The 25292-nt window shown below is 40.8% G+C and overlaps 1 protein-coding gene and 1 long non-coding RNA gene across 8 annotated transcripts in view; one reads left to right on the top strand and one right to left on the bottom strand.

The window, feature by feature from the left end:
* The first annotated feature begins 9117 nt into the window (after nucleotides 1–9117).
* Nucleotides 9118–18484, top strand: LOC139612869 (uncharacterized). Of its 4 annotated transcripts, XR_011686656.1 has the most exons (5): nucleotides 9118–9271; nucleotides 9356–9475; nucleotides 10873–10980; nucleotides 13845–13975; nucleotides 18347–18484. It is a non-coding gene; the product is annotated as an uncharacterized lncRNA (long non-coding RNA). The 4 variants fall into 4 exon arrangements; XR_011686658.1 differs by lacking the exons at nucleotides 9118–9271; nucleotides 18347–18484 and adding an exon at nucleotides 15121–15261 and having other exon boundaries at nucleotides 9297–9475; XR_011686657.1 differs by lacking the exons at nucleotides 9118–9271; nucleotides 18347–18484 and adding an exon at nucleotides 16041–16174 and having other exon boundaries at nucleotides 9298–9475.
* The window catches only part of mpp3a (MAGUK p55 scaffold protein 3a), a 28491-nt gene continuing 19385 nt past the window's right edge, over nucleotides 16187–25292 (bottom strand). For 2 of the 4 annotated variants that reach the window (XM_071468948.1, XM_071468956.1), the window contains 13 exons: nucleotides 25119–25204; nucleotides 24009–24083; nucleotides 23509–23705; nucleotides 22684–22748; nucleotides 21806–21826; nucleotides 20588–20629; nucleotides 19179–19244; nucleotides 18361–18516; nucleotides 18103–18183; nucleotides 17923–18016; nucleotides 17728–17836; nucleotides 17374–17502; nucleotides 16187–16373 (listed from right to left, as the gene is read on the bottom strand). In XM_071468948.1, the coding sequence (XP_071325049.1) occupies nucleotides 16194–16373; nucleotides 17374–17502; nucleotides 17728–17836; nucleotides 17923–18016; nucleotides 18103–18183; nucleotides 18361–18516; nucleotides 19179–19244; nucleotides 20588–20629; nucleotides 21806–21826; nucleotides 22684–22748; nucleotides 23509–23705; nucleotides 24009–24083; nucleotides 25119–25204 (1301 nt within the window). In that variant the 3' untranslated portion in view covers nucleotides 16187–16193. The remainder of the gene's footprint in view (nucleotides 16374–17373; nucleotides 17503–17727; nucleotides 17837–17922; nucleotides 18017–18102; nucleotides 18184–18360; nucleotides 18517–19178; nucleotides 19245–20587; nucleotides 20630–21805; nucleotides 21827–22683; nucleotides 22749–23508; nucleotides 23706–24008; nucleotides 24084–25118; nucleotides 25205–25292) is intronic. The other 2 variants (XM_071468966.1, XM_071468976.1) reach the window with 2 other exon arrangements.

Here is a 25292-nt window from a genome sequence, read left to right as displayed (position 1 = left end):
TCATCTAAATCAAAGTTCTTACAGTTTATTCTGAGGGGAAGAAGAATAAAGATATTTACTCAAAGTGAAGGACTGACCAACAGACTAACAATGTGTACCCTGCCTAGAATCAGCAAGCATGGCTAAAACAATATATAATTAGGATTTAAAAGGAGAAAAAAATAAAGATACTAAAAGAAGATACTGAGCTAAAGGAATAAAACAGGATCGTTGCAGATATTTGGTGCATAAACACGTCTCTTCATGTTTACGTTTTTTGAGAGGTCTTGAAGGTTTATAACATAGCAGACAGGTCAGAAATGTATGTTGGCCAGGAGGAGCCTTGGTGGCTGACCTCTCTCACTGTCCAATCTAATAAAGGCATAAAAAGCCCCAAAAAATAATAAAAAAAAAGAAAAGAAATGTATGTTGGCCTTAACCAGCAGTATAATTTCAAAAATAACTTCTCTGACAAACTGATGTGATCCACTTTCTTGTTCTTAGTGAGGACTAAGGAAAGACACAGTTAAAGTTCACTAAGTTTGCAAGTAGGTCCTGCTGGTAGGCTCATTTAGCAATTATCTTAATGTAGTTAAAGAAAGAATAAATAAAGTAATATGGGAGTTTTTTGGCGCATTGGGGACAGCACACATGATGCAGACACTGAGCAACATTATCATTCATTTGGAGTCATGTATCTGGCCACCAGGCAAATGTAGGTTCAATGTTCCCTCCCTCTTAGCTTTGTTTTGGTCTATTCCAGCTCCCGAGGGAGGTATCTGGCAGTTTAGCTGATACATGCTTCACTATGTTCACCAGCTATTGGCTTACCTTGTAAAACTACAGAGTAAGAGAGTGAGAGTGATGAGGGTGAACCAAGCAGTAAAGTTTTCGGCCAGATAACCAAAGCAATGAATTGAAAGTTGCTGAAGAGCTCTGGAGAACTGCAGAGTCAGATTCTCAGCACATTCATTGATGTGAGTGACCCCTTTTGCTTAGGAGCAGTAATCTATTGATCTGATATGATCTAATATTAAATTATTGATTGTAGCTGCTTTAGAATTTAGATCCATGACTACATCTTTGGTTTGTGGTCTGAACATAATGCATTCAAGGTCAGCGCTGACTTGTGTAAATCTTCCATCCATCCATCCATTTTCTATACAGCTTATCCAAACCGGCTCGTGGGGGTTGGGTTAGAGGGGGCTGGAGCCAATCCCAGCTGACATTGGGCAAGGGTTTGGTACAATCTATCACAGGGCAGACATATCAAGACATATGGAGACAAACAATCACACATACTCACATTCACAATCAACCTCGTGTGGGAACCCACGCAGACATAGGGGGAACATGCAGACCCCCTAAAGAAAGGCCCGATATTCAAACCCAGAACCTTCTTGCTGTGAGGCAACAGTGCTGACCACTGCACCAAAGTGCCACCCTTGGGTCAATCTTACTAAAGGCGAAATATTTTGATCTTTTCTATAAAATGAAGTCATCATAGTGTGCTGATGCAGTATGGCTGTAAGGTTGCAGTCATCCTCAGTCGATAGGTGGTGACCTCTGAACTGACTCAAGGACGTTCTTAGCATTTATAAGTGGGAGTGGGAAATGAGTCACCACAGCTCTGAAGAAGCCTGAAGCCTGACAGCTCCTGCAGAAAAAACTAGAGAACAGCAAGCAACGCTGCATCAAACGTAGAGTGGCTTTAGTAAGGTGCAATTTCCCTCTGACATCCCTGCAACGCAATCTTAATATCAGCTGAAGTGTTCCCCTAGACAGCCTCAAATGATGACAACAGCTTAGATAATAGAAGAGCCACGCCACAGCAGCGGAAAAATCTGCTCGAAACCTGATTTAGTGTGCTGGTCAGGTTTTATTAAGCGTAGCTACTTATAAGAAACTCCAGCAGTGGTTGCAGTTAGTGCTAGAAACTGCCTTTTCTCTGGCGACACAATTGTTTCATTAATTCAGTTTAATAATGCTTTCTCCTCCAGCTCAGACATGTGCAAATCATATCAGTCATGAATGAAAGAATGCTTTAAAGGAAAAAGATGACATTCAACTTGAGGATTGCCCTAAAAATAGAAGCAAGAATGGAATGGATGCACCATGGACTGAGGGTGGATTGTCCTCACAGGGACTTTCAGTTTAGTTTAACTTCAGAGCATAGCAGCATTTTTTCATTAACTATTGTGTAAAAGGAGCCTGGATTTGGTTTACTTGTGTTAATATTCCACACATTGCCAGAGACTCTTATCAGAGAGCTGCTGCGAGCTGGGGTTCAATGTCAGTTCAGTTTCAGTTCATTTAACAGATATTTAGGTATCGGAAATTGCCTGCAGGTCAACCATAGTGCATCAGCAACTCATTGTAAACATACTGATTGCCTTGCTAGAGTGGAAACTCACACCAAGTAGAGATTGCAGAAGTACTTAAAAGAGCATTGTAGAAACAATAAGATCAAATACTTCAGTGCATTTAAGTGCTGCATGAATCAGTTCTGTATGCAAGAGCAAGAAGAGAAGGATGTTGTGCCAAAAACAGAGCTGGGTGTGTGCTCATTTCATCGTCCAGTAAGTCTGTTCTTGTAATTCTATTTTTCCAGTTTCTGTGTTGATACAGTAGAGTGAAATACAAAGATAGCTCTGCCTCGTTCAGTGTGGAACAGTCATCTAGCATTAGTCTTTTTAACCTTTTAGTTAATGCCGTTAATGCAGTAGGTCTCATCTGTGTTTTCTAATTTTGCTCCTCCTGGAGATGGCTTGATAGGTTCATTAGCACAGAAGAAGCACTTCAGCTCAACAGCTTACAAACTGTATCACTCCACTTCTTTTCTAAAAAGCATCAATTCTGTCTGTTGACACAATAGTTAAAACTCCAATTTGGGCTTCTGATAGCTCTTTTGGTGAGATATTTCAGTGTGTCCTTCTAAAGGAGAGAGGGGTTTATCTGCTCCTTGTCTCACATTTTCACAAGTTGTTCTGTGGCTGTGTGATAAAGCTGAAGAGGTGGTAAGACTGAAGCTAAACCCCTGAAGAAGGCACAGCCAAAAATCCCTTCTTACCTCACTTTGCTACCCTGTGCTTGCCATAGAAAATAAATTTACATTAAGTGATAAAACCTATGTCCAGGTGTCCCAGCAGCAGTGCACCCAGCTTGGCCAGTCGCTCCAACCAACATAGACTGCTGGCAGTGTACGGATCACGTCCTGGTTGCTTTACTGCAACTTGTTGGGAGAGTGAGACAGTAATTGATTTAAATGAAATACGTTGGAAAGTTTGACCATGGGCCAAGGAAGACATCTGCAGTGAGGCAAAGAAGCAAATAATTTCTTCTTGATTCCCCTTGAAGTCAAGATTCATTAGATTCTGCTTGAAATGATTTTTGGCCATTTTTATTTTTTTCATTTTGCATATTTCATTCAGTCTTCACCAAACCAGTTGTGTATAATATTTGGATCACCCCTGAAAATATATTTATCTGATATTTAATATTCTATACCATTTTGGATGATCAGTTGCCAAATTATGGATTTTTCAAGAAGGCTTACACCTCAGTCCTTTCACAGTTAGAAGTTGTTTCAGTCATTTCCCCCATAAATACAGACAGTGTGTTCATCAGTAAAAAAAAACAAAACAGAAGATTGAGCTGGATTTAAAACCACCTTAATTTAATCTTCTCAGCATTCACAGTTAATCAGACACCTCACGCTTGCACTCATGTTAGACAAAGGCAGTTAGTGCAGAGTGAGCAGATTAAAGACAAAATGAGAGACAACTGGTGTTTGAACAAAGAGACAGACATACACCGACAGTAAGAATCCAACAGAGAGCTGAATGAAGAAAGTACAGAACATAACAAGGAGAAAAGATTGAAGACAGGGTTTCATTTTCTTTTTTTCAACATTTGTGCCAGTCACTGACAAAGCGGGAGCAGTGAGTTCTCCATTTAAACCTCCGTCCTCAGTACAGTCTCACAGTGGGGATCTTCAACCTGATCTCTGGAGGCTTACACCTCAGTCAGGCCACGTCCGGAGACAATGCATTTAACCTTGAGATCTGTTTTTAATATCTTTGCGAATTGTTTCTCACCAAAGCAACATTGGGAACACAATTGAATTTTTAACTCAAAAACAGACACAGGATTCGGGGATGAGCTGTTGACTTAATCTGACTGACTATGATCTTTGATAGCACTGGAAGATTCTATTTACTAGACTTCACTTGAAAATAGTTTACAGTTATGTTTGTTCTTCTCCACATTAGTGTAACAGGAGCCCTAAAAATACTCAGTTGGCCCATGTAACGGAGCATCAAATAATTTATTTTGCATACACACTCACTGGCTATTACCTGGGGCAGAATCATATTTAATTACCTGTTGACTGTGTTTATTGCTTTAGAGGGTCGATCACTAATTTAATAACAAGCCACAGACTCATCAGGGTGCTCTTTTCATGAGCTCCTAACGAGCCCCCAGGAAATCAGTGGCATTCAGCAGAGCTCTCTTCACAAGTCATGTATCAACATTGCTGAGATTCTTCAGGACAGTTTTGCAGACGTATCAGGGAGTCTGTGTGTGCCGTGATAATTACTGAAACAAGGTGGTAACATCCCACATGCCTCGCAAATCGTCATGGCTTGATGAGCTACAGGCCTGTTCAAATTCCATTAAAGAGGTTTAGAGGAAGACTTTGAAACCTGAGTTATAAAGCAGTGTGTATCTGGTCGTGTTCATGTGCACAGTGGAAGCCTACCTTCAGATTCTGATTTTAACTTGGCTTACAAGTATGTTTTATAAAACGTGGTTGGTCAGATTAAGAAATTATAAACTTCTGGCATTTGAGGTGATGGATTTAAAATCACCCGTCTCAATGTGACTCCTCATACAGACTTGTAAGAATTAATGTCAACTTTGTAGAACACACTTTAGTAGTATTTTTGCCTGTTTTAATTCAGAAAACGTTCACAGTCTTAACCTTTACCTTGTTTCCTAAACCTAACCACAGATGAGATTGTGGCCCTTGATGGAAACCCTGGTCTCTGGCGTAATGGTTAGCACTGGCCTAAAATGAACAACCAAATAGTTTCTCCTGGTGTTTTTTAGAGTCTGATATGAATCAAGTTTATAGCTTTTACCTTCCTCCATCTACTCATTCATATAACTGCCAGCCACATAAATGAAAAGTTTTTACGACCCTAAGTAAGGATAAAAACTTGAGTACTGTGTGACAAGGTCTAGTCCTCAACAGTGCAGCTGGTGACTGACTGATTCATGTTTTCCCCTCGGGACCCTCACTCGCTGCTGACACTGTTCAGTACTACAAAGCCGTACAAACTTGCCTCGACTCAGCAGATGCTGACACCGGTTCGTGTACAGACTCGCTGCCCTTGACACTTCCTGTACATGTTGAACTGCAATCTGTATGCCGAAGAATGTGACTTCGGCATACAGAAGAAAGAGACTGACTGGGGCTTCAGTGTTCCCTCGGATCAATTCATGTACCACAGTCTGCCAGTAGACTCAGTGCTTGTTAGCCTATTATCCTGTGGATATTACTCCTTATTCCTGCTGCCTCTGGATTATGGAGTTGCACTACTGTAGTTTAGTGACATTACACAACCTTCACAGCCTGTTAGTGTGAATAATTACAATAATCTCTGCAATAATAATAATTAATTTGCATTAATTTTATTTCTGCTACTGTTATGATACAACATGCATACAAAGTAGTAGAGTTTTATTGTATCTCTTGCTGTAAAAATATACATGTATCATCTACACAGTTATCACAATAAGTTAAGTGAAAACACATCTTGATTTCACAAGATATCAGCTTTATCTAGCCTGCTACTTAATATTTTCAAATGCAAATTGTTTTCTGCTTGATACCAGCAGATCGTCTCGTGTGCCCCCCACTCTTATGGTCTTGGTGTATGGGGCCAAATACTAGAAAACTTGAAATACATTTAGAGGTCTATACCCGTTGTACCAAGGGAAAACACTCAAACATCCCGACACTAGTGACAGTCATACACCTGCCATCCAGGCCAACTAACTCCTGGTGACTTTGCTGTTAATAAATAAATGCAGTTCTAAAACATAAGTATATGAACACGTAATTTCTAGAAGACAGGTCTGTTAATTGACCATTTCATTACAGTTGCATCCCTAATTAGGTCCCAGTTTAATTACAGTCAATGCTGAGAACAAGACATAAGGAGCTTTTAGACAGCGAAGCCCATGTAAACACAACACCAAGGTCAACAGCAGTGGCAAGGAGAGTGAACTGTCACTGCCGTCTGAGTCGATGACACTTCCACTTCCTCACATACTGCTGCAGTTTGCTGTGTGGTGGTAAGAAGCCACAGCAATGGAAAGGATACAGGAACTGATACATGATTTTACTAGATGGCACACCGTTTCATCAGCAGAGAACAGACAGATCAATGAAGAGATCAATGAGGAGAAACAGTCTTGGACCAACATCAGTCTCAAAGTTGGATTATCCGGTCTGGGCCAATAAACAACATTTAACGTTGCATGTCACATTGTTTACTATTTCCTCTATATTGAGCAACATCCTGCTCCTTTTGGCTATGTGTTTAGATCACAGCAGTAGCCTGGGGATTGGTGGTATAGGAGGTAGCAGGGAGCCAAGGTTGCAGGGCTGGACCACGCAGCATAACAGAATAATAATGTTGTGGTAACTACTCGCTGACTTGAAGCACCTTTAGAGTCTCCAGCCAGCCTGTATGACTGCAGTTCTGCACAATGGTGGTCTCATAATGTTAATGTTTAGTAGTAGTGTTTTAGCTTTTAACATTTGTAATAAACACAAAGAACAAAGCAGAGCTGAGGCTGATTTGAATGTCATTGGTTTTGAAGGTATTCAGTGGTAAAACTAATTAAAACTTTGACCTTATGATGGTGTTAGAGGAAAGGTTAAGGTAAATTTATGTTATTACTATCCATCCTAAAGCCAACATGCATGTGTGTACCAAACTTCATGGTAATCCATTCAATAGATGTTGAGATATTTCAGTCTAAACACTGACACTGATATCCCTAGATCTGCTGGCATAGCTAGAAATACCAAACATTAATAAGAAAGAATGTGTCTGTCACATTATTATATATACATGGAAACTGATGGAAAACAATCTGATGTATAATTTAACTGATCAAAAGATCTGTGGGACAGAAATGTCTCTGAGCTGAAAGGATAATTTCGTTTCTCTGAAATAACACGAGTAAGAATGTGAATGAAAATATTGATGGTTTTTAAATCAAAACCTCAATAAGAGAACACCAAAATCCTCATGTCTTTTATCTACTGATGCAACAGGTTGTAGAGCTGCATATGCAAATAAAAAAAAAACTATGTGACTTTTACATTTTGAATTAAATTAGAATTGACAAATGAATAATAAAAGAAGCAATCACTGTCATAATGCTGGGGGAGGTTGGGAAATGATTGTGTGCATGTGTGTTCGTGTCTGGGTGTGTATTATTGTATGTGTGTGTGCTCCTCAGAAAAATATATTGTGCCAAACTGTGATAGATAACACTACCTGCGGGGGGAGATCTGGGCCAAAGCAATGAAACTGGGGATGTGAGGGAAACCTTTCGAGAAGAGCTTCCTCGATTGCAATCATTTGTTCTCTGGCTCATCCATCACTGAGAAATCTACTCAGTACAAGATACATTATGAAAAAAGTCATCTGGGGAGATTACTGTGTGGCCTTAATGCTGTATAGTACCTAAGAGGCAGCACAGATTAGATTAGATGGCTTCATAGTGGAGAAACAGACCATTGCTGTGTGTTATCATGGCCAGATGTTGAGGTCTGACTCAATAACATGTGGCCTTTATCAGTATCACTCGTGAGAAATATGTATTTACCCGCTTTTTATTTCACCTCATATCTCATAGTATAAGTAAGTAAACAAAATCGTATGTGACAAGACAGTGAGAGCAATCAGGATTAGGATGTTAGCATTATCATCAGGAAACAATTCTAGGGTGAAATCATCTTGAACACCATCTCCTGCCAAAAATAGATGTCCGTCCCACAATGGACGCTGTAGTGTTCTACTTGTGCCATCTAGTGGCCAATGTCTCATCTCTACCTCTTTATGAAGTGGCCACATAAACATTTATTTTCATGCCATGAAAGGTTCAGTTTGGTGGAAAAAGTAATGTAGTTTGATGGACTAAGATTCCAATATTCACCCATGATACATCCAGCACCTCAGTTGCGTATGTCCTAGTTTGATTATGTTATATGACCAAAAGTATCTAGACACTCAGTTATTTACCCACATGTGATTGCTTGACATTTCATTCTAAAATCGTGGGCTTTGATCTGCTGCTAAAACAGCCTCCACTCTTCTGCAGGGATTTGCTCCCATTCAGCCACAAGAGCATCGGTTAAATTAATCCCAAACTGTCTCTGCTCCGCAGCAAAACAAACACACTTCCAATCAAAGCTGAAGACAGGAGTTGGTCTGTGAGGTTTTTACTTGAAGCACAGCTGGATGAATGTTACAGATACTAGTTTGCTCAGCCCACAAAAGCTTACAAGAAACCATACATTTCTATGAGAGATCAGTTTCCAAGTCTATGCAGCAAGATGTTCCAAAATTGAATCAGATCATCTAGTCTCTACGGAGTACCTGTGCTGTAAGAATGAGGTTATGTCTTTGTGTTGCACTGTGTCTACAGAGGTACAGACACCAGCATGACACATACCATGTAGCATGCACCAGCTTGAACAACCTCTACAAAACAGACCTTCACACTTTCATTCTCATTCAACATTTTGTGTAGTCTTATATTGGAAAATCTTATGGAGAGGTAATATCCATGACTGTAAATACATTAAATAGCCAGAACAAGAAAAAAATGTCAGTCACAGCTAGTATCCAAAATTAGGTTTGACATGATGATTATATCAAGGATGAATATTGAGATGAAGATTTTGTCTAATTCCAGATTAAAAGTTCACAACAGTATGTTGATGTCCACATACTTTTGGCCATATTTTGGATATAAATGCCTTACTGTCACATCTTAGGAAGTTGAAGCCCCTGCCTACAGTACGTGACAGTGTCAGGATGTGACCTATGAGGCTGTGAGGAGCTTCTCAGGTGGAGGCACATGTGGGTTTATTGTCTGACTCTGTGTTAGACCATGTAATGGCTCCAAATGGTTTTTCAAAAGATATGCAGGTTCAAAACTTTTTAATATAATCGCAACACCTGGCAGCAGTTTTTCTTCAAAGGTAAACACAAACAGTGAATCCCTGGACCACCGTGTCACTCTGCAGCTGACTAATTAACTCACTGACAACACCTGTCATCATTAGCTTCAGAACGAAGAGAGCAAACACACAAAGGAAGCAGATGGATGACGGCTCGACTTAAGACAAAATATCAACGTGCTCTCAACAAATCAAACATCCACACAGAGATAAACAACATAACAGGTAAGAGAAGACCTTTTTGTGCTTTAGAAAATGTTTAAATGTCAGACAATCATTTAGATAATTAGATTTAAAATACAGCAAAGATACGAGCAAAGCACACCGTTCATAGACATTAACAGAATCGCCTCATCGGTTCCTGTGATAATTTATAGAGGTCAGCTTTCTCTAATTTGCTCTTTGTGAAAGGTTATCTCTGAACTTACAGTAACAAACACTTTTTCTCACTGATTTGCATTTTAACCCCACAATTCAAACAGGAAACTGAGCAAGAAGTTCTCCCTCTGTATTCTAAAGGTCATCTCATTCATCTCCAGTGTGACAGCTCCTCTCTGAATTTCATATATATGTTCAGCTAGAGCCTTAAACCTGAGTTACAACCAGTCTGGCTCATACAGAGGTGCTACTGTGCCAAACACTGTATACCCATAATTTAAATTCACATTTAATTATAGCTCAATATATCATCATCATTAAAGCTGCCTCCAAGGCCCAAATGAGTTCAGAGGCTCGCCTCGGACAAGGTTTATGTTCATCTCTTTTTCCTATTTATCTACTCTCCATGGCTCAAAACACGCACCACCTCCACCTCACTCTCTCTATTGAACATTAAATTTATGTGCTTTCTAATTTTTGCCCTCAGTTAATTGGGTTTACAACATTAAAAAATAATCTTCTAAAAAGCTTAATTTTCAGCAAACAGAGAATCCAAACCCACAACTTAGAATATTAGAAAGTATCATTTATCATTACGTTGAAGGCTAATTGCAAGCCCCTGTTTCCACTGTGCTTTGACTGTTTCTGTGTGTTTGTCTTCACCTGCCTTGTCCTTGAGGAAATTCAGTTCAGTCATTTGAACAAACTAACGGCTTTGTTTAACTTTATAAAGCTTCTCTGTGGTGCACAAGGACGATAAGTACAAATTTTCTGCTGGTTAAGAATATGAATCATCTAAAATCTAGGTTAAGTAGTCTGTCCTTCTGAGCTGACACACACTTGTTCTGCATTAGTCCAGCCTCTTAGCGAAATGGCTCATTAGAAACATAATTGTAGTTGTAGATTTGACATATAAAAAGATGAATGGATTGATTCATTTCCAAACCTTTGATTTTTATTGAGCAAAGAGGCTGTTCCACAGCTGTGTATCACACACACAGGCTCACAGTTACCTGGAGCCTTTAAAGAAACACATTAAAGGAACACATTTTGTGTTTATTTGCATTCTGTCCGACAGTGAGTTTTCATGGCTGAACGACTGGAGGCAGCGGGGAACAGCTACGTAGCTTGGCTCTGTCCAAAATGAAATAAAAATGCTAACCAACAACTATAAAGAGGTCTCATTGACACAGTGTATTTTGTTTAAATGTGTGAATTGTAAAATTGAAATTGTGTGATTTTAGGGGGATTCACAAGTTGGAGCTTTTTTATTGACGAACACCAGTGCACCCATCTGCCCAGGACATGTGTGCAGTGTATCCAGCTATGGCATGTGTTGCCAGATACCGTTGGTGAGTAAAGGTTTTGCTCTCTGTACAGACATAAATGTAACAAACTATACCTCACTGTATTCAATTAGACAGCTGTTGTAGCTTTAGCAGAAAACTGCCCATTTCTGTTCATGTATGAGTCACACAGGTGTGTTTTTAGCCATAGTGACAGTGAAATTTTGCACAATCATTCATTCTTCCCAGACAATGAACCCTAATAATGATGGGGATCCCCTAATTTTTTTTTTCCTTTAGCATCACACTAGTGATTCTGAATAAATGCCTCTGCAGCTGTTAAATGGATTGCAATGAAATTTGATCCAAACGTCCATCTCCCCCTTCAGGGTGAACTGTAATTGACTTTGCTAGTCCCTTTACTTTTCATTTAGTTCCATTATTGGTTCAAACTTTTCCAGTTCTTTGGTTTATGACCAAGTACCTGAAAAACTGAAAATGCCATTAGCCTGATGATGTTAGCATTAGGTTGAAATGCTCCTGTGCCTAAGTAGGCTGCAGCCTCACAGACTCATTTCTGTTGCAGGTGAAACAAACAGTGGTGTTAGAACTGCAGGTTGTTTTGAGAGGTGTTCGTAGGTGGAGTTGTTTTCACTTAAAACAGAAGCACATCCTGACTCTGGTTCTGTGCTTGAAGCAGTGAAATGAAACTGATAATGATCTTTTCATCTTAATCTTAGAAAGAATTCACAAAAGTCATTCACAAAGTATTCTGAACTAATTCTTTAAGGTGGAATAAACAAAAGTTAGCAACAAATTCACAAAACCTAAGGCTCTGATATAGTTTTCAAAAGTAATTACATGTATTGATTAATTAATGCAGTTATTTAGTTTTTTGAGCACCAAGCCGGCGCTGCCTGACTCCTGGGACTTGGTGGTCTAATTTGGGGAAAAAGCAGATTGAATCCTTTTATCAGCATTTAAACTGTTATAATTGTTTTGAGAAATGGGCTGACGGCGTTGGGCAGCGTCTATAACCTGTTTCACCTGTGTGTGGTGGTTTCTCTTTGGCAGATATAAGTATATGGCCTGCATAATAACCACTGAGCCAGTGAATCACAGCATGTTTATCTGTCCATAATGAATGTGTGTAGCCTCAGCACACCTTCACCCTAACATAGTTCTGTTTTCTCAACGGAGCAGCTTCTCTAATTAGAATGATTGTTACCCAGTTTAATTGGCTCTGCCAGCAGTCTCAGGAGTCACAGGATGCTCGCAGAGGTAATTGCATATGAGGGAGAGAGAGGTAGAGAGAGAGAGAGAATGAGTTGATGATGAACCCTCACAAAACTTAGCGAAAACCTGCAGTACACAGACAGAATAATGGGCTTCCTATCTTTTTTCAATTACAGACTTACATGGGGATGGCAATGAAGAATTAGTGCAGAATCCAAAAAGGTGTTCACCACAGGAAAGTCATAAACAGAAGAAAAGTTCTTGGACTCCACAGGGAACAGTTTTAATTATGTTTCTTCCTGTTTTGCTTTGAATTTGCAATTTTGTTGTTACATTTAGATTCAACTTAAACGGATCTGTGATGCAGAAGTAAATCTCCAAACAAAAGACTGGAATCAGTTGTGATCACTGACAGGTTTTTCAACACAGGGACATTGTTGTAAATGCAGCAGATGCAGATTTGAATGTTCCAGTGATTGACTGGAAAACACAATGAAGCCCCAAGTACAGACACTGAAGTGCTGTATTTAAGTGCAAGTATGAGGTGGTTGATTATTTTCCATTGATCTATGCTTAAGAAAGAAGTATTGCACTTTACATTCATTAGAAAGCAGCCGTTACTCATAACAGTTTAAGATTCTATATGTAAAATGTAAAATTATCTTATGAATTATATATAAAGAGCTGCATCTTACAGTGTTTTTCTTTTTTTTTAAATTAAGCTGTCATTTTACGCAATCAAATAATCATTCACTCAGTCAAAAATATTTTCCCAGACCCCAAGGTGACATCATCAAATATCTTTTGTTCAAAACCCAGAGATATTCAGATCCTTCAGATCTGTCACTCCCACGCTAAATAAAAATATCATTGTTGAAAAATACAACATTACAAATGAAATCCCTGCAAGTAAAAGTACAAAACTATTTTCAGCAAAATGCAGCTAAAGTATTAAAAGTAAAAGGGCTCATTGTGCAGAGGCACTCCTTTCAGAGTGTTCTATGATTAATAATACATTGCATTATTGGATGTATTATTACATAATGTTGTAGTATGTCAGTGTGGCAGTCAATCTTAGGAAATGTATTCCCTACTGTTAAATTTAGAATTAAAGCACTGCATCATGTTTTATAAGCTAAATCTGAAAAGTAGCTGTCAGATCATTTCAGAGGAACATTTCTTCCTGAAATGTAGTGGAGAAGAAGTAGCTTATAAAGTAGCTTATAATGAAAACACTTCAGTAAAAGTACCTCAAAATTGTACAGCACTTATAAATAACATATATTACTTAACATAAAACTTTTCCTAAAGTATTGGGATTAAATTTGCTCCATCTCGACCACCAAAATGCTGCCTACATGTGGATGTATCAGTAATAATTCAACATTACATGAAAATGTGATGGTATGAGGGTATTTAACAACATTACTGATCTCTTGAAATCCCTCTGTTCATGGTGATTGCAGTTGTCATGTCTAAAATACTGTCAAGCTGTATTCACATTCAGTTTTGAGGTATTTGATAAATACCGTAAATACTATCTGACCTCTTCAGTCACTCTGACAACAGGTTTCTTCCACCACCACAGTGAAGAAATCTCTCAGGTTCCTCTGTAGTGCTTTCTTTTAAATTCTTTTCCTGAACTTAGATTTGCTTTCGACTGATCCATCACTGTGACAACAATCTCTCCCCAGAGCAGACCATCTGGAAAACAACGCTGATGGAACAGAGATGTGATGTGCTTTTGTGGACCAAAGCCGAGGACTCCTGGCGGTGTTTTAGCTGCACTTAAATGAACTGCAGAGGAGCCAACAACAGCTGAGAGGTAAACACACACATCAAAACGTTAGAGCAAACTCCCACCTTTTTTAAAAGAAGTAAACATAGCCTTTGTTTCATTTTTTTAAAAATAATGATTGTTTTAAAGAAATACCACAAATTTGATTCAGCTAGCTTTATTATGGCACTTTGTACATGTCACGTTACAAACTCAACATTCTGGGTTTCTTGGTTCATAGAGCACATAAAAAGATCAAGAAGACATTGCATGTTTTAAACAAAGAACAGAAGGGACCTGGAAGCTGCTTAATTTTCACCACACACACACTTTCAATCAGATGCCAATGTAGGAGTGATAGTTCATCCAAAATCTGGTCAACCTGTATAGATCACTTGCTTTAGGTTCACATTTTTCCTAGTCTATCATAAAATAATAATCACGCACCAAGGACGGAGCTCTGGTCGCTGTACTCTCATTATTCCCCTCCACGCTTGTCATGAAAGATCCCTTCATAAAGTGATTTTGATATAGGACAAATATCCACAATCCTAGCTCTTTGTAAAAATGATTAAGTTCAGCTGGTGTCAGCTTGAGCAGTCTGGGATAGAAAAATTGTGATTTTCTTCCAAAGCAAAAGTAAGTCTTTTCAGTATAAAATCCCCTCTTTTGATAGACAGATGATCTTATGACTCTCAGGCCTTCGTCAGAATCCACTCTTGAATCTGTCATGTCTTTTTTCAGTCTCTCAAGGAAGAGATCTTTTCAGATCAGTGGAGAGAAAAGGTACAATTATGACCAAGAACTCTTTAATGAGTATATGTGGTAAATTTAAGCCTATCCTGTAACCTAAAAGGTCTTTTGCCACTGTTAATGCTAGATGGCATCACATTTATATTATCTCAGAGTCAGACCTTTAATTAGACATAGGGCTGCAACTAACAGTTATTTATTGTTCAAATAGTTTCTTCATTAATCTTTGATGTAGAATGTCAGAAAATAGTGAGAGATGTTTTGTCTAACACTCCAAAACTTTCAGTTTACGATTGCAAAGACAAAGAAAGAACTCCTTATTATAATGTAGAAGTTGTAACCAGAACCATTAATAACATATAAACAATTAACCAGTTATCAAAATAGTTTGCAGATTTGTCATCTAATACTAATTTGAAATCTGTTTATCACGTCTCCAGTTTGACGACACAAAACCCTGATTCTCGAAGAAAACATCTAGTACCTTCTTCTTCTTCTTCTTCTAAAAAAAAAAAAAAAAACAGATGTGCACGGAAACTGTACAAAACTCATTCTTGTACATAAAAGTAGCATTACATGTTGGTGTATGTGTACATACACTGTGACATCCATCCACACAGACTGTGCACAGCATTGTTTAACACACGGGACTGAAGGTAAACAGGTTGCATTGAAGTGCAACGAGATCTTTCGTTGGCACACGAGGAGTAACATTTACAGTATTTACATCTGAGATTAAATAACCAGTTGTCATGCGTTTCCTAAAAACAAACAGTCCTGTAGAAAATAAAATTCTCACATTCTGTTTGGATCTTTGTTTTGTTTCTGTCCATGTGTTGAAAGTATATTAATGGTTTAGCTAAAAGAACACATTGGTTTTGAACAGCATTCCCTTAAATTCATATCTTAATGACTCCTGTTGAATGTTGGATTGGTTCTTATACTGTACAGGATGCATGAGCAGTAAGAATTAACAAGGAAGCATTCTGCAGTTGGCATTGACTTGATTACAACTAAAAAACATGCTACTAAAGGTACTCCAACAGGAGTCACAATAAAGCTGACTGACTGAGCAATCCTGTGAGTGGGATCCCCGACCTGACACACTCCAGTGCACAATGCAGCTCGAGAGAGTGACAGTGTGAGGAATAAAACACTTGTTAAACTACAAACTTTCTTCTCTTCCCTGTCCTTGATGTGAATTCAATTCAAAGCAAACCTGAAAAGATATGTTATGAGAAAGGAGCTGTCATTGAGGAAGTGACAGTAAGACTCATTTTATGGACCATAAACTGAGCCGTCCATCTGTGGCAGCACCCCAGACGATGAGGGTCTTCTCTGACATCATCCTCTCCCTTAGGTGCTGCAGTTGCGGCTGTCTGATCAGCCCTCTCAGTCGGAAGGAGGGAGTCCAGCATGTCTTTGAGGGGAAGAAGAGAGGACTGGTGCAGGATTTGAGTGGGTGGGCTGTGAAGTTGCTCTGGAAGATGCATGTGTGTAGGGGTAGGTAGGTTTAGGTCCGCACCCAGCTGAGAGGCACCCAGAAGGATTCTCGCTCCAGCCTTTCCAAAATACCTCGCAGTTCTGCACAGGCACTGGCCGAGTCCTCCTTGATCAGGACCCGGTCCACCAGGTGTCCATACTGCTGATCAATCTGAATGGCAGACTGACGCATCTCCTGCAGGTCCTCGTCCTGTCGCAAAAAAAATAAAATGAAGGGATTTAAATATAGAGAAACACATGTCTCATGAGGGTCAGTCCCATGGAGGTCCTGAAGGCAGACCCTGCAGGACTTGGTCCTTCTTAGGGCTCACATTTGGACAAACTAAAGACTGAACATGTCCCTCCTCCACAAATGAGGCAGTCTAACTAAACAACCAGCTGCTGTCACAAATTATCACTTGCAAATTACAGATAAATTTGAGAGTCTCATGTTCATGCATGTGGTTCAGGAAAAGTGTTTGTTTTGATTAGATAAACGTGGGGAAATTATCTCAAGCTGAAAATCACAGCTTGCCTGTTGCAAAATTGGGGAAATGTGTCCATGCCAACAAACTGTGACAAATCGTACCTGATTATCAGATGAATCAAATATTTACACTGTTTCCAGTTGGTGTAATAAACTGTTGTCAGTTAATGAGGTACATCGCGCTAAAACTAATGCCATCTAACACAATCCTGCAATAATTCCTCCTTCATGAAGGTTATAATGTGGAGTTTTTGACAAACTGTATTGCATCCACCCCAGTAAAGGTAGGCTACATACCAAACACCTCTCTGTATAATGTAAAACAGTTCAACAGAACCACAAACTGCATCCTCAAAAATGACCATCGGGTTGAATCAGCATCTCAAACACAAACTGAACATTTTAAACTTGATGAAGGAGGATTTATTGCAGGACTGTTGTATTAGACTGCATTGGTGTACCTAATAAACTACCAGCTGTGTGTATTTACCAGTGACAACCTGAACACAAATTCCTCATCATTATGTAGTGGTTGCATATTTCCAAACTTAACGAGTTGGCAAGAATCATCAGACTGCTCCATTAAACAGTGTACAGTATCTTCTGGTGCACAATAGATTACAGAGTCTGAGGAGCTGCAGAAGATGTGTTTGCCCCTCGGCCACATTCAGAAAAGCCTTGAACTGGGACATGTCTATTACTGATTTGAGAAAACAGGACTCACTGTAACACGGCCATGCTCTCCCCCTCCTGGCGAGGTGGCAGCACTGCGGCGTCTTCTGCTCTCAGGAACACGAGGTTTGACAAATATTACATATGGCTTGAACTCTGCTGTCCGCAGCCTCTTCAGGGCCTGGAGTGGTGACACATTTACAAACAGTGGAGAAATGAGAAGAACAGAAATCAGAAAACAAACATGACAGGACAAAGCCAACAGCGATACATCAGATTCTCACATACTGATCAGATCTGATGTGACTGCCTGCAGGATCTGCATCTCTGACATTTTATGATGTGTGTGACACATTTGGATGTATATGAAGAAAGCGGGGGTCAGAGGTTGTAACATGACTCCTACCTCAGGCTGCACATCCACTATACACATCTTATTCTTGGCCTGTACAGAGCGGATCGCCTCTATACTGGTGCCGTACTGGTTCTCCTTGTATTCCCCGTGCTCTATGAACCTGAGGAGGAGCAGGAAACCTCTGAGCTTCAGCAGGAAACAAATCATGCACTTACACAAAATCTACATGAATCAGTGTTAACGTACTTGTTGTTCAAAGCATCTGCGTCAAATTGCTGTTTTGTGACAAAGTGGTATTCCACCCCTTCTTTCTCATGAGGTTTCTTGGGCCTGGTGGTGTCTGTGGGAATGTGACAGAGGAATTTAGGTGTATGTGATTAAACAGCTTATAATAATGACGGTTAATTGACAGGCAGAGCGACTCACGTGGTACAGCTACTGCATAACGATGTGGGTTTTCAGCAATCACCCTCTGTTTGAGTTCATTGATTCGTGCTCCAAGGGAACCTATGGGAACCGGTTGTGTGTTTAAAGGAGAAAAATAAATATAGTTAATTTCATATCATCATGTTAGTAAAGCTGCTATTAATGGATCATCAGTTTGATGTCACACATGCTTTAATCCACTAGATGTCACTATCATCACAGGAGAACATTTGCCTCTTTTCAGTGGCTCAGTCTTACCGATCAGAACCACCAGGCGAGGCCTCTCATTGGGCCTCTGCTGGTAACGGGTCACCTCCTCATATGTCAGGAAGTCGGAGTCTCCGGGATCAGAGCCCTCTCCTGATGATCCTTGCCTGTCCTTACGACTCAGCCGGAAACTCCTCCGTAAACCAGCTACAGCGAGGCCACAGATACGAGGGAAGAAGGAACAGAAAAAAAAGGTCTTGGTCAGATGCTGAAATCATTTACACAAGATTACATAACACAGGAGTATGCTACCTCACTGCCATGATGCAGATATGATGCATTTTTAAAAAAAGTTATTAGTGCAGTGAGCAAACATGGTTTTTATAAAAAGTCAAGACCAACCCATTGACAATCATGCATTAAAAACCTTTGTAAACAGTGCACATGGATGAAAATGGATCGCTCTTATTTGAAGTGTAAATACTCGATCGTGAGAGATATTAGCTGAGGTTGGAGCCAATTAGACGTCATGCTTCAACTAAACATTGCATCACATGCAAATGACTGTAAACACTTAAAGCCTTTTTAAACAAAATATACTTTGTGTTCATTTTCAAGGTGATAATAATTCTTTCAGCAGTTCAAAACAGATTTCAGTGACCCAAGTCAGACATAATTTTCCAACATTACGTTCCAAACAAGGCATGCTGCTTTGAACGAGGCTACAGGACAGACAGGACACCCTGGCCCTGGGAGACGCCACGTCAATGGCAGAGAGTGACTGCAAAGGAGGGTCTCCCATGACCAGGCCTGTCTGTGTCCCCCCCTGTCAGTGGTGTGTACCTGCATGAATGAGCCGGGCACTGTACCTGAATAAAATTCCCAGGAAAACACCTGGCCACAGGAGGGCGCCACTGCTTTACACTTAGGAGAGACTATAACTGGCGTTAGAGCATCACACAACCCAGCCTCACACCTCCATCACAGGGTGAACAAGCAGCAAACGTGCCTGGTTGAGTGTGCAATGCGTCCAACAACGCAGCGGGGCCCTCATGAGGGGGGAGGAGGGGGTGTTTCGGGGAAGGCGGGGGGAAGCAGTGCACTGGCCACAGCAGCAGGGGCCGTTAGTTAGAAGCAGGACGGGAGGGAGGCAGGTTGAGGGGGGTCCAAACACTGCTGGGTGGGGGGGATGGTAAAGGAGGAGGGTTTTACAGCTCCAAGCAGAGTGCGAGATAGAAAGCACAAATATTGTTTTTTTTAAAAAAAAAAGCTTTCAGCTGTGTTTACATCACTCCTTGAACTCATCGTCATTCCAGCAGCTCGCAGGATGTGGGGGAGAACAAGGGGGATCAGGTTGGGCTGAAGAGGGGGGAAGGAGGGGAGGTCAGTGGAAGGCTGGAGAGGGGTTGAGGATTAAGGGGACTAATGTATTCCCTCCACCCCAATATGAATTCAGCAAAGCCTGTTATTGCGACATAAAATGCCTAACTTCCTATTTAAATGCAAGAAATACCAACATTTTACCATCCTTGTGGTAATGTTTCATTATACAGGTCCATGCTTCCCTGAAAGAAGTAATTTGGTAGTAAATTACAAATTGATTTTTCAAATTTTTTCATGTTCAGCTGACCTGTTATTTGGGATTTATTGTACAAAGTGTACTAATTTACTGCCCCTTGGTAACAAATGACATCCTTCTTTTCAGGAAACTTCTTAATAAATAATTACAAAATTACAGACTCTTCTAACCAAATCATCATCATTATTATTTTACATGTAACACAGTCTGAGTTTATTTTGCCTCTGTGCATAAATGTCTGACACATTACCTCAGCACTGATCTGTTAAGTCTAATTGCGCAGAGGAGTCTCTGAAGAGGCAGATCTGTTACTGGCACCTGCAGAAGTGTGAGACGATACTTCCTACACTGTTTTTTCTACTTCGTTTTTTTTCTTTCATGTTTTGTGCAAACACCGTAAAGGTTTGTTTTTCCTACATCTGCACGTCTTCCTTTCCCCCGCTTGGCACAGAGAAACAGTGAATCATCTTCCATCACTCTGATTTCCGTCCTCTGGCATTGTTTTTGATCCCATCTCTTTACCCTTTGAATCCTTCACCCTTTCTCTTATCCCTCAACCCCGGTACCAGACGGGTCAATCCTACAAGCAATCAGTTTGACCCCCAGCCCAAGGCAACCAGGAAGCAGCGCGTAGCCAGGCTGCAACAGGCAAAGAGCAGACAGGGAGAAGGAGGCGGAGAAAGATGTTCACGCTCTCACCTATGTACTGTCCATTGAAATAGCCCTCACAGTCACAGTCCTCTGTAGGGAGGCAAGCAGGGAAAAGAGGGGGTAAGCACAGGGTAAGAGACCTGGAAGAGTTAAGGAGTAGGGGAGGTGGAAGAGTTAAAGAGCGGGGCGGGTGGGCTGTGGGCGCTGGAGAGGGCAGGCGGGGCCGGCAGGCAGCAGGCAGGCAGACAGCGGGAGGCAGCCAAGAGATAATGAAGGAACGCTGCTGGAAGCAACAGCCACTAACGAAGGCTTGATGAAAGAGGAGAGGAGAGGAGAGAGGGGAGAGGAGAGGAGAGGAGAGGAGAGGAGAGGAGAGGAGAGGAGAGGAGAGGAGAGGAGCGGAGAGGAGAGGAGAGGAGAGGAGCGGAGAGGAGCGGAGAGGAGAGGAGGCTCTCCATCTGGAAGGGAGCCAGCTGTGAGCCAAGTCTCTGACCCACACACATGTAAACAAACCTGACCTCCCCATTGTTGCACAGCTGAGACAGAAACTGCCTCACATACACAAACCTTCAAATCCTTAATTCCAAAACAAAAGAAGAATGTGACGATATGTATTGATTTTAGAAAACATTTGTCTGTTTTCGGATGGGAAAAAAAAATCTCTTAAAGCACAGAGACAGAATAAAACATTAAAACGATGTCTAAAGATACAGCAGAGGAAGATGAGGATGAAAACCAGAACTGAGGATGACGCAGAAGAAAAAAGGAGCTATTGTTATCTTTAACAACCTCTGCTTGGTTGGATGGAAGTCCCCAGGGATGATGTTCTGCCTGCGCATCACCAGGTACAACACACACACTCACACACATACAAACAACACACTCACACACATACATACAACACACTCACACACATACAAACAACACTCTCACACACATACATACAACACACTCACACAGCTACACAAAGAATCTCTATTCTGGTCTTGCACCAACAGCAGGACGGGAGGAATTAAGCTGGAAGCAGTAAAAAATCCCAAATGCAGACACCCCACTGGCACACATGCAAGATCACACGCATACACAGACAGACAGACAGACAGACAGACAGACACACACAGACACACACACACACACACACACACACACACACACACACACACACACACACACACACTGAGACCCCCATGAACATGTTTCTTCTGTGTATTTTGTGTGTGGATGTTTCTCTGTGTGAATCTTGTTTGTGGCTGCACATGTACCCACCTTTATCACATCCTTGGTCATCTGACACCGTGTGCAACAAGGAAGAACAAAGTGTGACACGTTATCATCACAGTAGGTACAGGACAAGTTCTTTTGTGTGAATGACAGAAGAAATTCTGAAATTTTGTGAAAGCTAGGCACGAGGATTTATAGACTCTGCAGTCACCAGAATGACGTCACTGATGAGACAGGGGGGAGACCCACATTTCAAGGCCCTGGCTGGATTTCTGGGAATTGAGCAGAGAGCTGGAGGAGCGTGGAGGGAGGCCGAGACAGAAGAGTCCCCGCAGGCTCGCTGTTGCGTGGCGTACCAGGGCTAGCTGCCATGTTGCTAAGCTCTTGTTGTCGCCCCGTGGCTCAGGACTAATCGGATCGCCTGCAGCTTATGCACCACGAAGAGCCACCGCTCACATTTCCTGCTCACCTGGCTGTTTACACGCCGGGAAAGTGAGAAGCGCAATGTATTGGTGAGGCTTTGTTTCTCAGGGGGCAGCTGTTGAGTCTATATAAACTGAACTCTCAGCCCACTCACTGACCAGATGGACCAAACATGAGAGAGATTAATGCATGTTTGTGATCCCTCCCTCCGTCTCTGTGCCCCTCCATCTTTGTCATCCCTTTTATAAACATGTCTCCACGGCAGCATGGAGTGAACGGACAATGAATACTAATGCCTGTGAGAATGCCAATTACCAGCAAAAAAAGGTCAATAAATGTCAATGAAAACATTGCTGCATTTATCCAGTGGAGGATTTATTGTCCTATAATGACGGTGACTGAGTGCATTAGTGGAGAAAGTAGAGCCGATGGTGAGAGATGCTGCAGGTATCTGTAATTATGAAAGGATGCTGAGGAATTCCTGGGAAGTAGAAACTTACAGACAGGCTTTTTAGGGGATTTTGGATTCGGGAGCGTGCCCACTTTCATCCTGTACGCCAGTCGCCTGGAGGAATGTGCAGAAAGAGCCAGAGAGGACGGAGGAAGGAGGAGAATCATCAGGACAGAAATAAACAGTGAGCGAAAGGTAAGGAGGAAATGTCAGACAGGATTTAAACAATGAAAGACAGATGTCTTATGTCTCTTTGTGATAGCTTTGTGTCTCTGTGATTGTTTTGTTGTTGGTGTGTGTTTCTCTAACCCCTGTCTAATAGGCACATTCAGGAATCCATCCATGACAATAATAAGTAATTGTTTAGTCATGCTGATGCATTTAAAGATATCTTCCTCATTCATCATCAGAGTGATGCAGGAACCAACACTGGCAGCAGCTCTGTGATATTTCATAGTAAACCTTAATTCAACCTATAAAAAAAAAAGCTTAATTTCAGCTTCGCAGAGCTCGGTTACTCCTCTGACCTGTGTCTGTCTCTGTGTTCAAGCTGTGGTTATTAATCCAACAGACGCTGCAGTGTTTGGCAGGGATCTCCCAGCCAGCTGAGATCATCTTACTAACGGATTATGACACTTACGGTATCAGCGTGCGCCTGTTCAAGGCTGTGTTTTGATGTAGTTTTTTTTCCACACTGCTTTGATGCTCCATCTAATCATAGTTGACCCCTCAAAGTGGAACACATGAATTTGGATTTAAAGGATTACAAATGGCTGGATGACATAAATATCGGCGGCGTGTGGGTGAATCGGTCAGTCGTGGTGCTGATTAGTCAACACCACAGGGAGGTTCATTTAAGTCGACTTGACCTCACCTCTCCTGGAACTGTTTGGAGGGGATGAGTCCGGCACGCAGGTTGCTGTCTCCCACTCGTTTGGCCTGCCACCACGTGTGGTCGTCCTGGGTCACGACCTGCAGGATGTCTCCCCGTTTGAAGGGAAGTCCCGCCTCTTGGCAGGGCGTGGCCTTGTCCTCCAGTGGGATGTAGTCAAACAAGGCTCTCATATACACCTGGAAGCAAATGTATTGGCTTGGTGAGAATTGTGGAAAACAAAAGGCGCATTGTGTAGATATTTATTAATGTAAATAAACAGGGATGAAGCTGTTAGTCTGTCTTGTTTTCCTTGCAGGAACATGGAAATGATCAGAAATTAAACTACTAGTTTTTATAATCAGCTTCCTATGTAAAAAAAAAAAGATCTGGAATAACACGAGAAAGACTTCAACTCAACTGTGGTCTATTGTTTTCCCTCACATTCAGAATACTTAGTGTAAATAGTAAGAGCATGCACAGTCAGTCCTGCTTCATCTCACCTTGCTCTCCTTCATTCGGTCCTCTTCCTTAATGGCAGGAATTATCTTTAGAGTGATGGAGCCCTGGGACTGGGACTAGATCACAAATAGACAAGAGGAAGCAGTGGAGGCTCAACTTAAAGACAAACACAAGATATACATCTAATGTTAATTAATTATAAATTTAATGGACTACCAGTGAAGGTTGTTTACAAATTAAAGATGGACAGAAGGTGTTGAGTGATCATCATCATCATCATCATCATCTTAAAAAGAAAATAACCATTTTCTTATTTTGCTGTCAGCCTTGTTGTAGGATGTGCATTTAACCTCTAGATGCATAAATGTACATGTGAATATCATAACACATAATATGGAGCTAAGATAAGGTATCTGACTGATCTGATTTTGGTCACATCTTTGTGAAGCTAGTAGTCTTGTTCCTACATGCTGATGTGGAGTATTTTTGAAAACAATGGGCCTGTTTATTTCTAGTAAAGAGCTGCTGACTGAGGCAAATTCTTCACTGACTTTAGACATTTATATTATGTAGATTTTAATGACATGCACACAAAATACTGCCTATAACTGACCTCTGAACTCTACATCCCACTGCACATTGTTCTTGGTGAACTCAGGTGTGTACGTATGTATGTTTTATTATTATTTATTTATTTTTTACGTATATTTATGGTTAATCTTTGAATGTTTACCCTTCATATCTCTGTGTCTTGCATATATTTTTCACACAGAGTTATTTTAGCACAGAGTTAATGACCATGTCACACTGAATTTCTCTGTACATATTTCCTGGGTATGTGAAATAAAACCTTTAATGCTGTCTTTAAAAGTAAAAAATAAATAAGTAAATAGAAAGAATACTGTTAATAATAGGCTGAACTTTAAACACAATTCCCAGTTACAAAATTGTGAAACAAAAAAGGCAACTCAGAAAAATGTATTAAATTTATAAGAATTTATACTGTAACAACAAGTAACCACAGCCCCCAAAAATGTAATGAGTCTAGTCCTAAAAATAAATGAAATATTGTACTTGTACTTCTGTGTTTCTCAAATTATACCAGTGCACCTTTTATTCTGCACAGTGTAAAGCAGCGCTGTCTGTCTTACCAGCAGCTGACTGATCTCATCGGGTCTCTTGTGGATTACAGAGACTCCGTTGACCTCCCTGAGTTCATCTCCTACATGAACCAAACCTGTGAGGAGAGGAGAGAGCATGAAGACACAGACATCAACAACAATCAAACAGGCTTCACTGAGCTTTCCGGGTCTTTGGGGTTTATC

Source organism: Trachinotus anak, unplaced genomic scaffold (assembly GCF_046630095.1).
Source record: "Trachinotus anak isolate AG129_WGS33_773 ecotype Australia unplaced genomic scaffold, CSIRO_AGI_Tana_v1 ptg000003l, whole genome shotgun sequence".
In the NCBI taxonomy this organism is placed as follows: Eukaryota; Metazoa; Chordata; class Actinopteri; order Carangiformes; family Carangidae; genus Trachinotus; species Trachinotus anak.
This window is presented reverse-complemented; position numbering and strand designations above follow the sequence as displayed.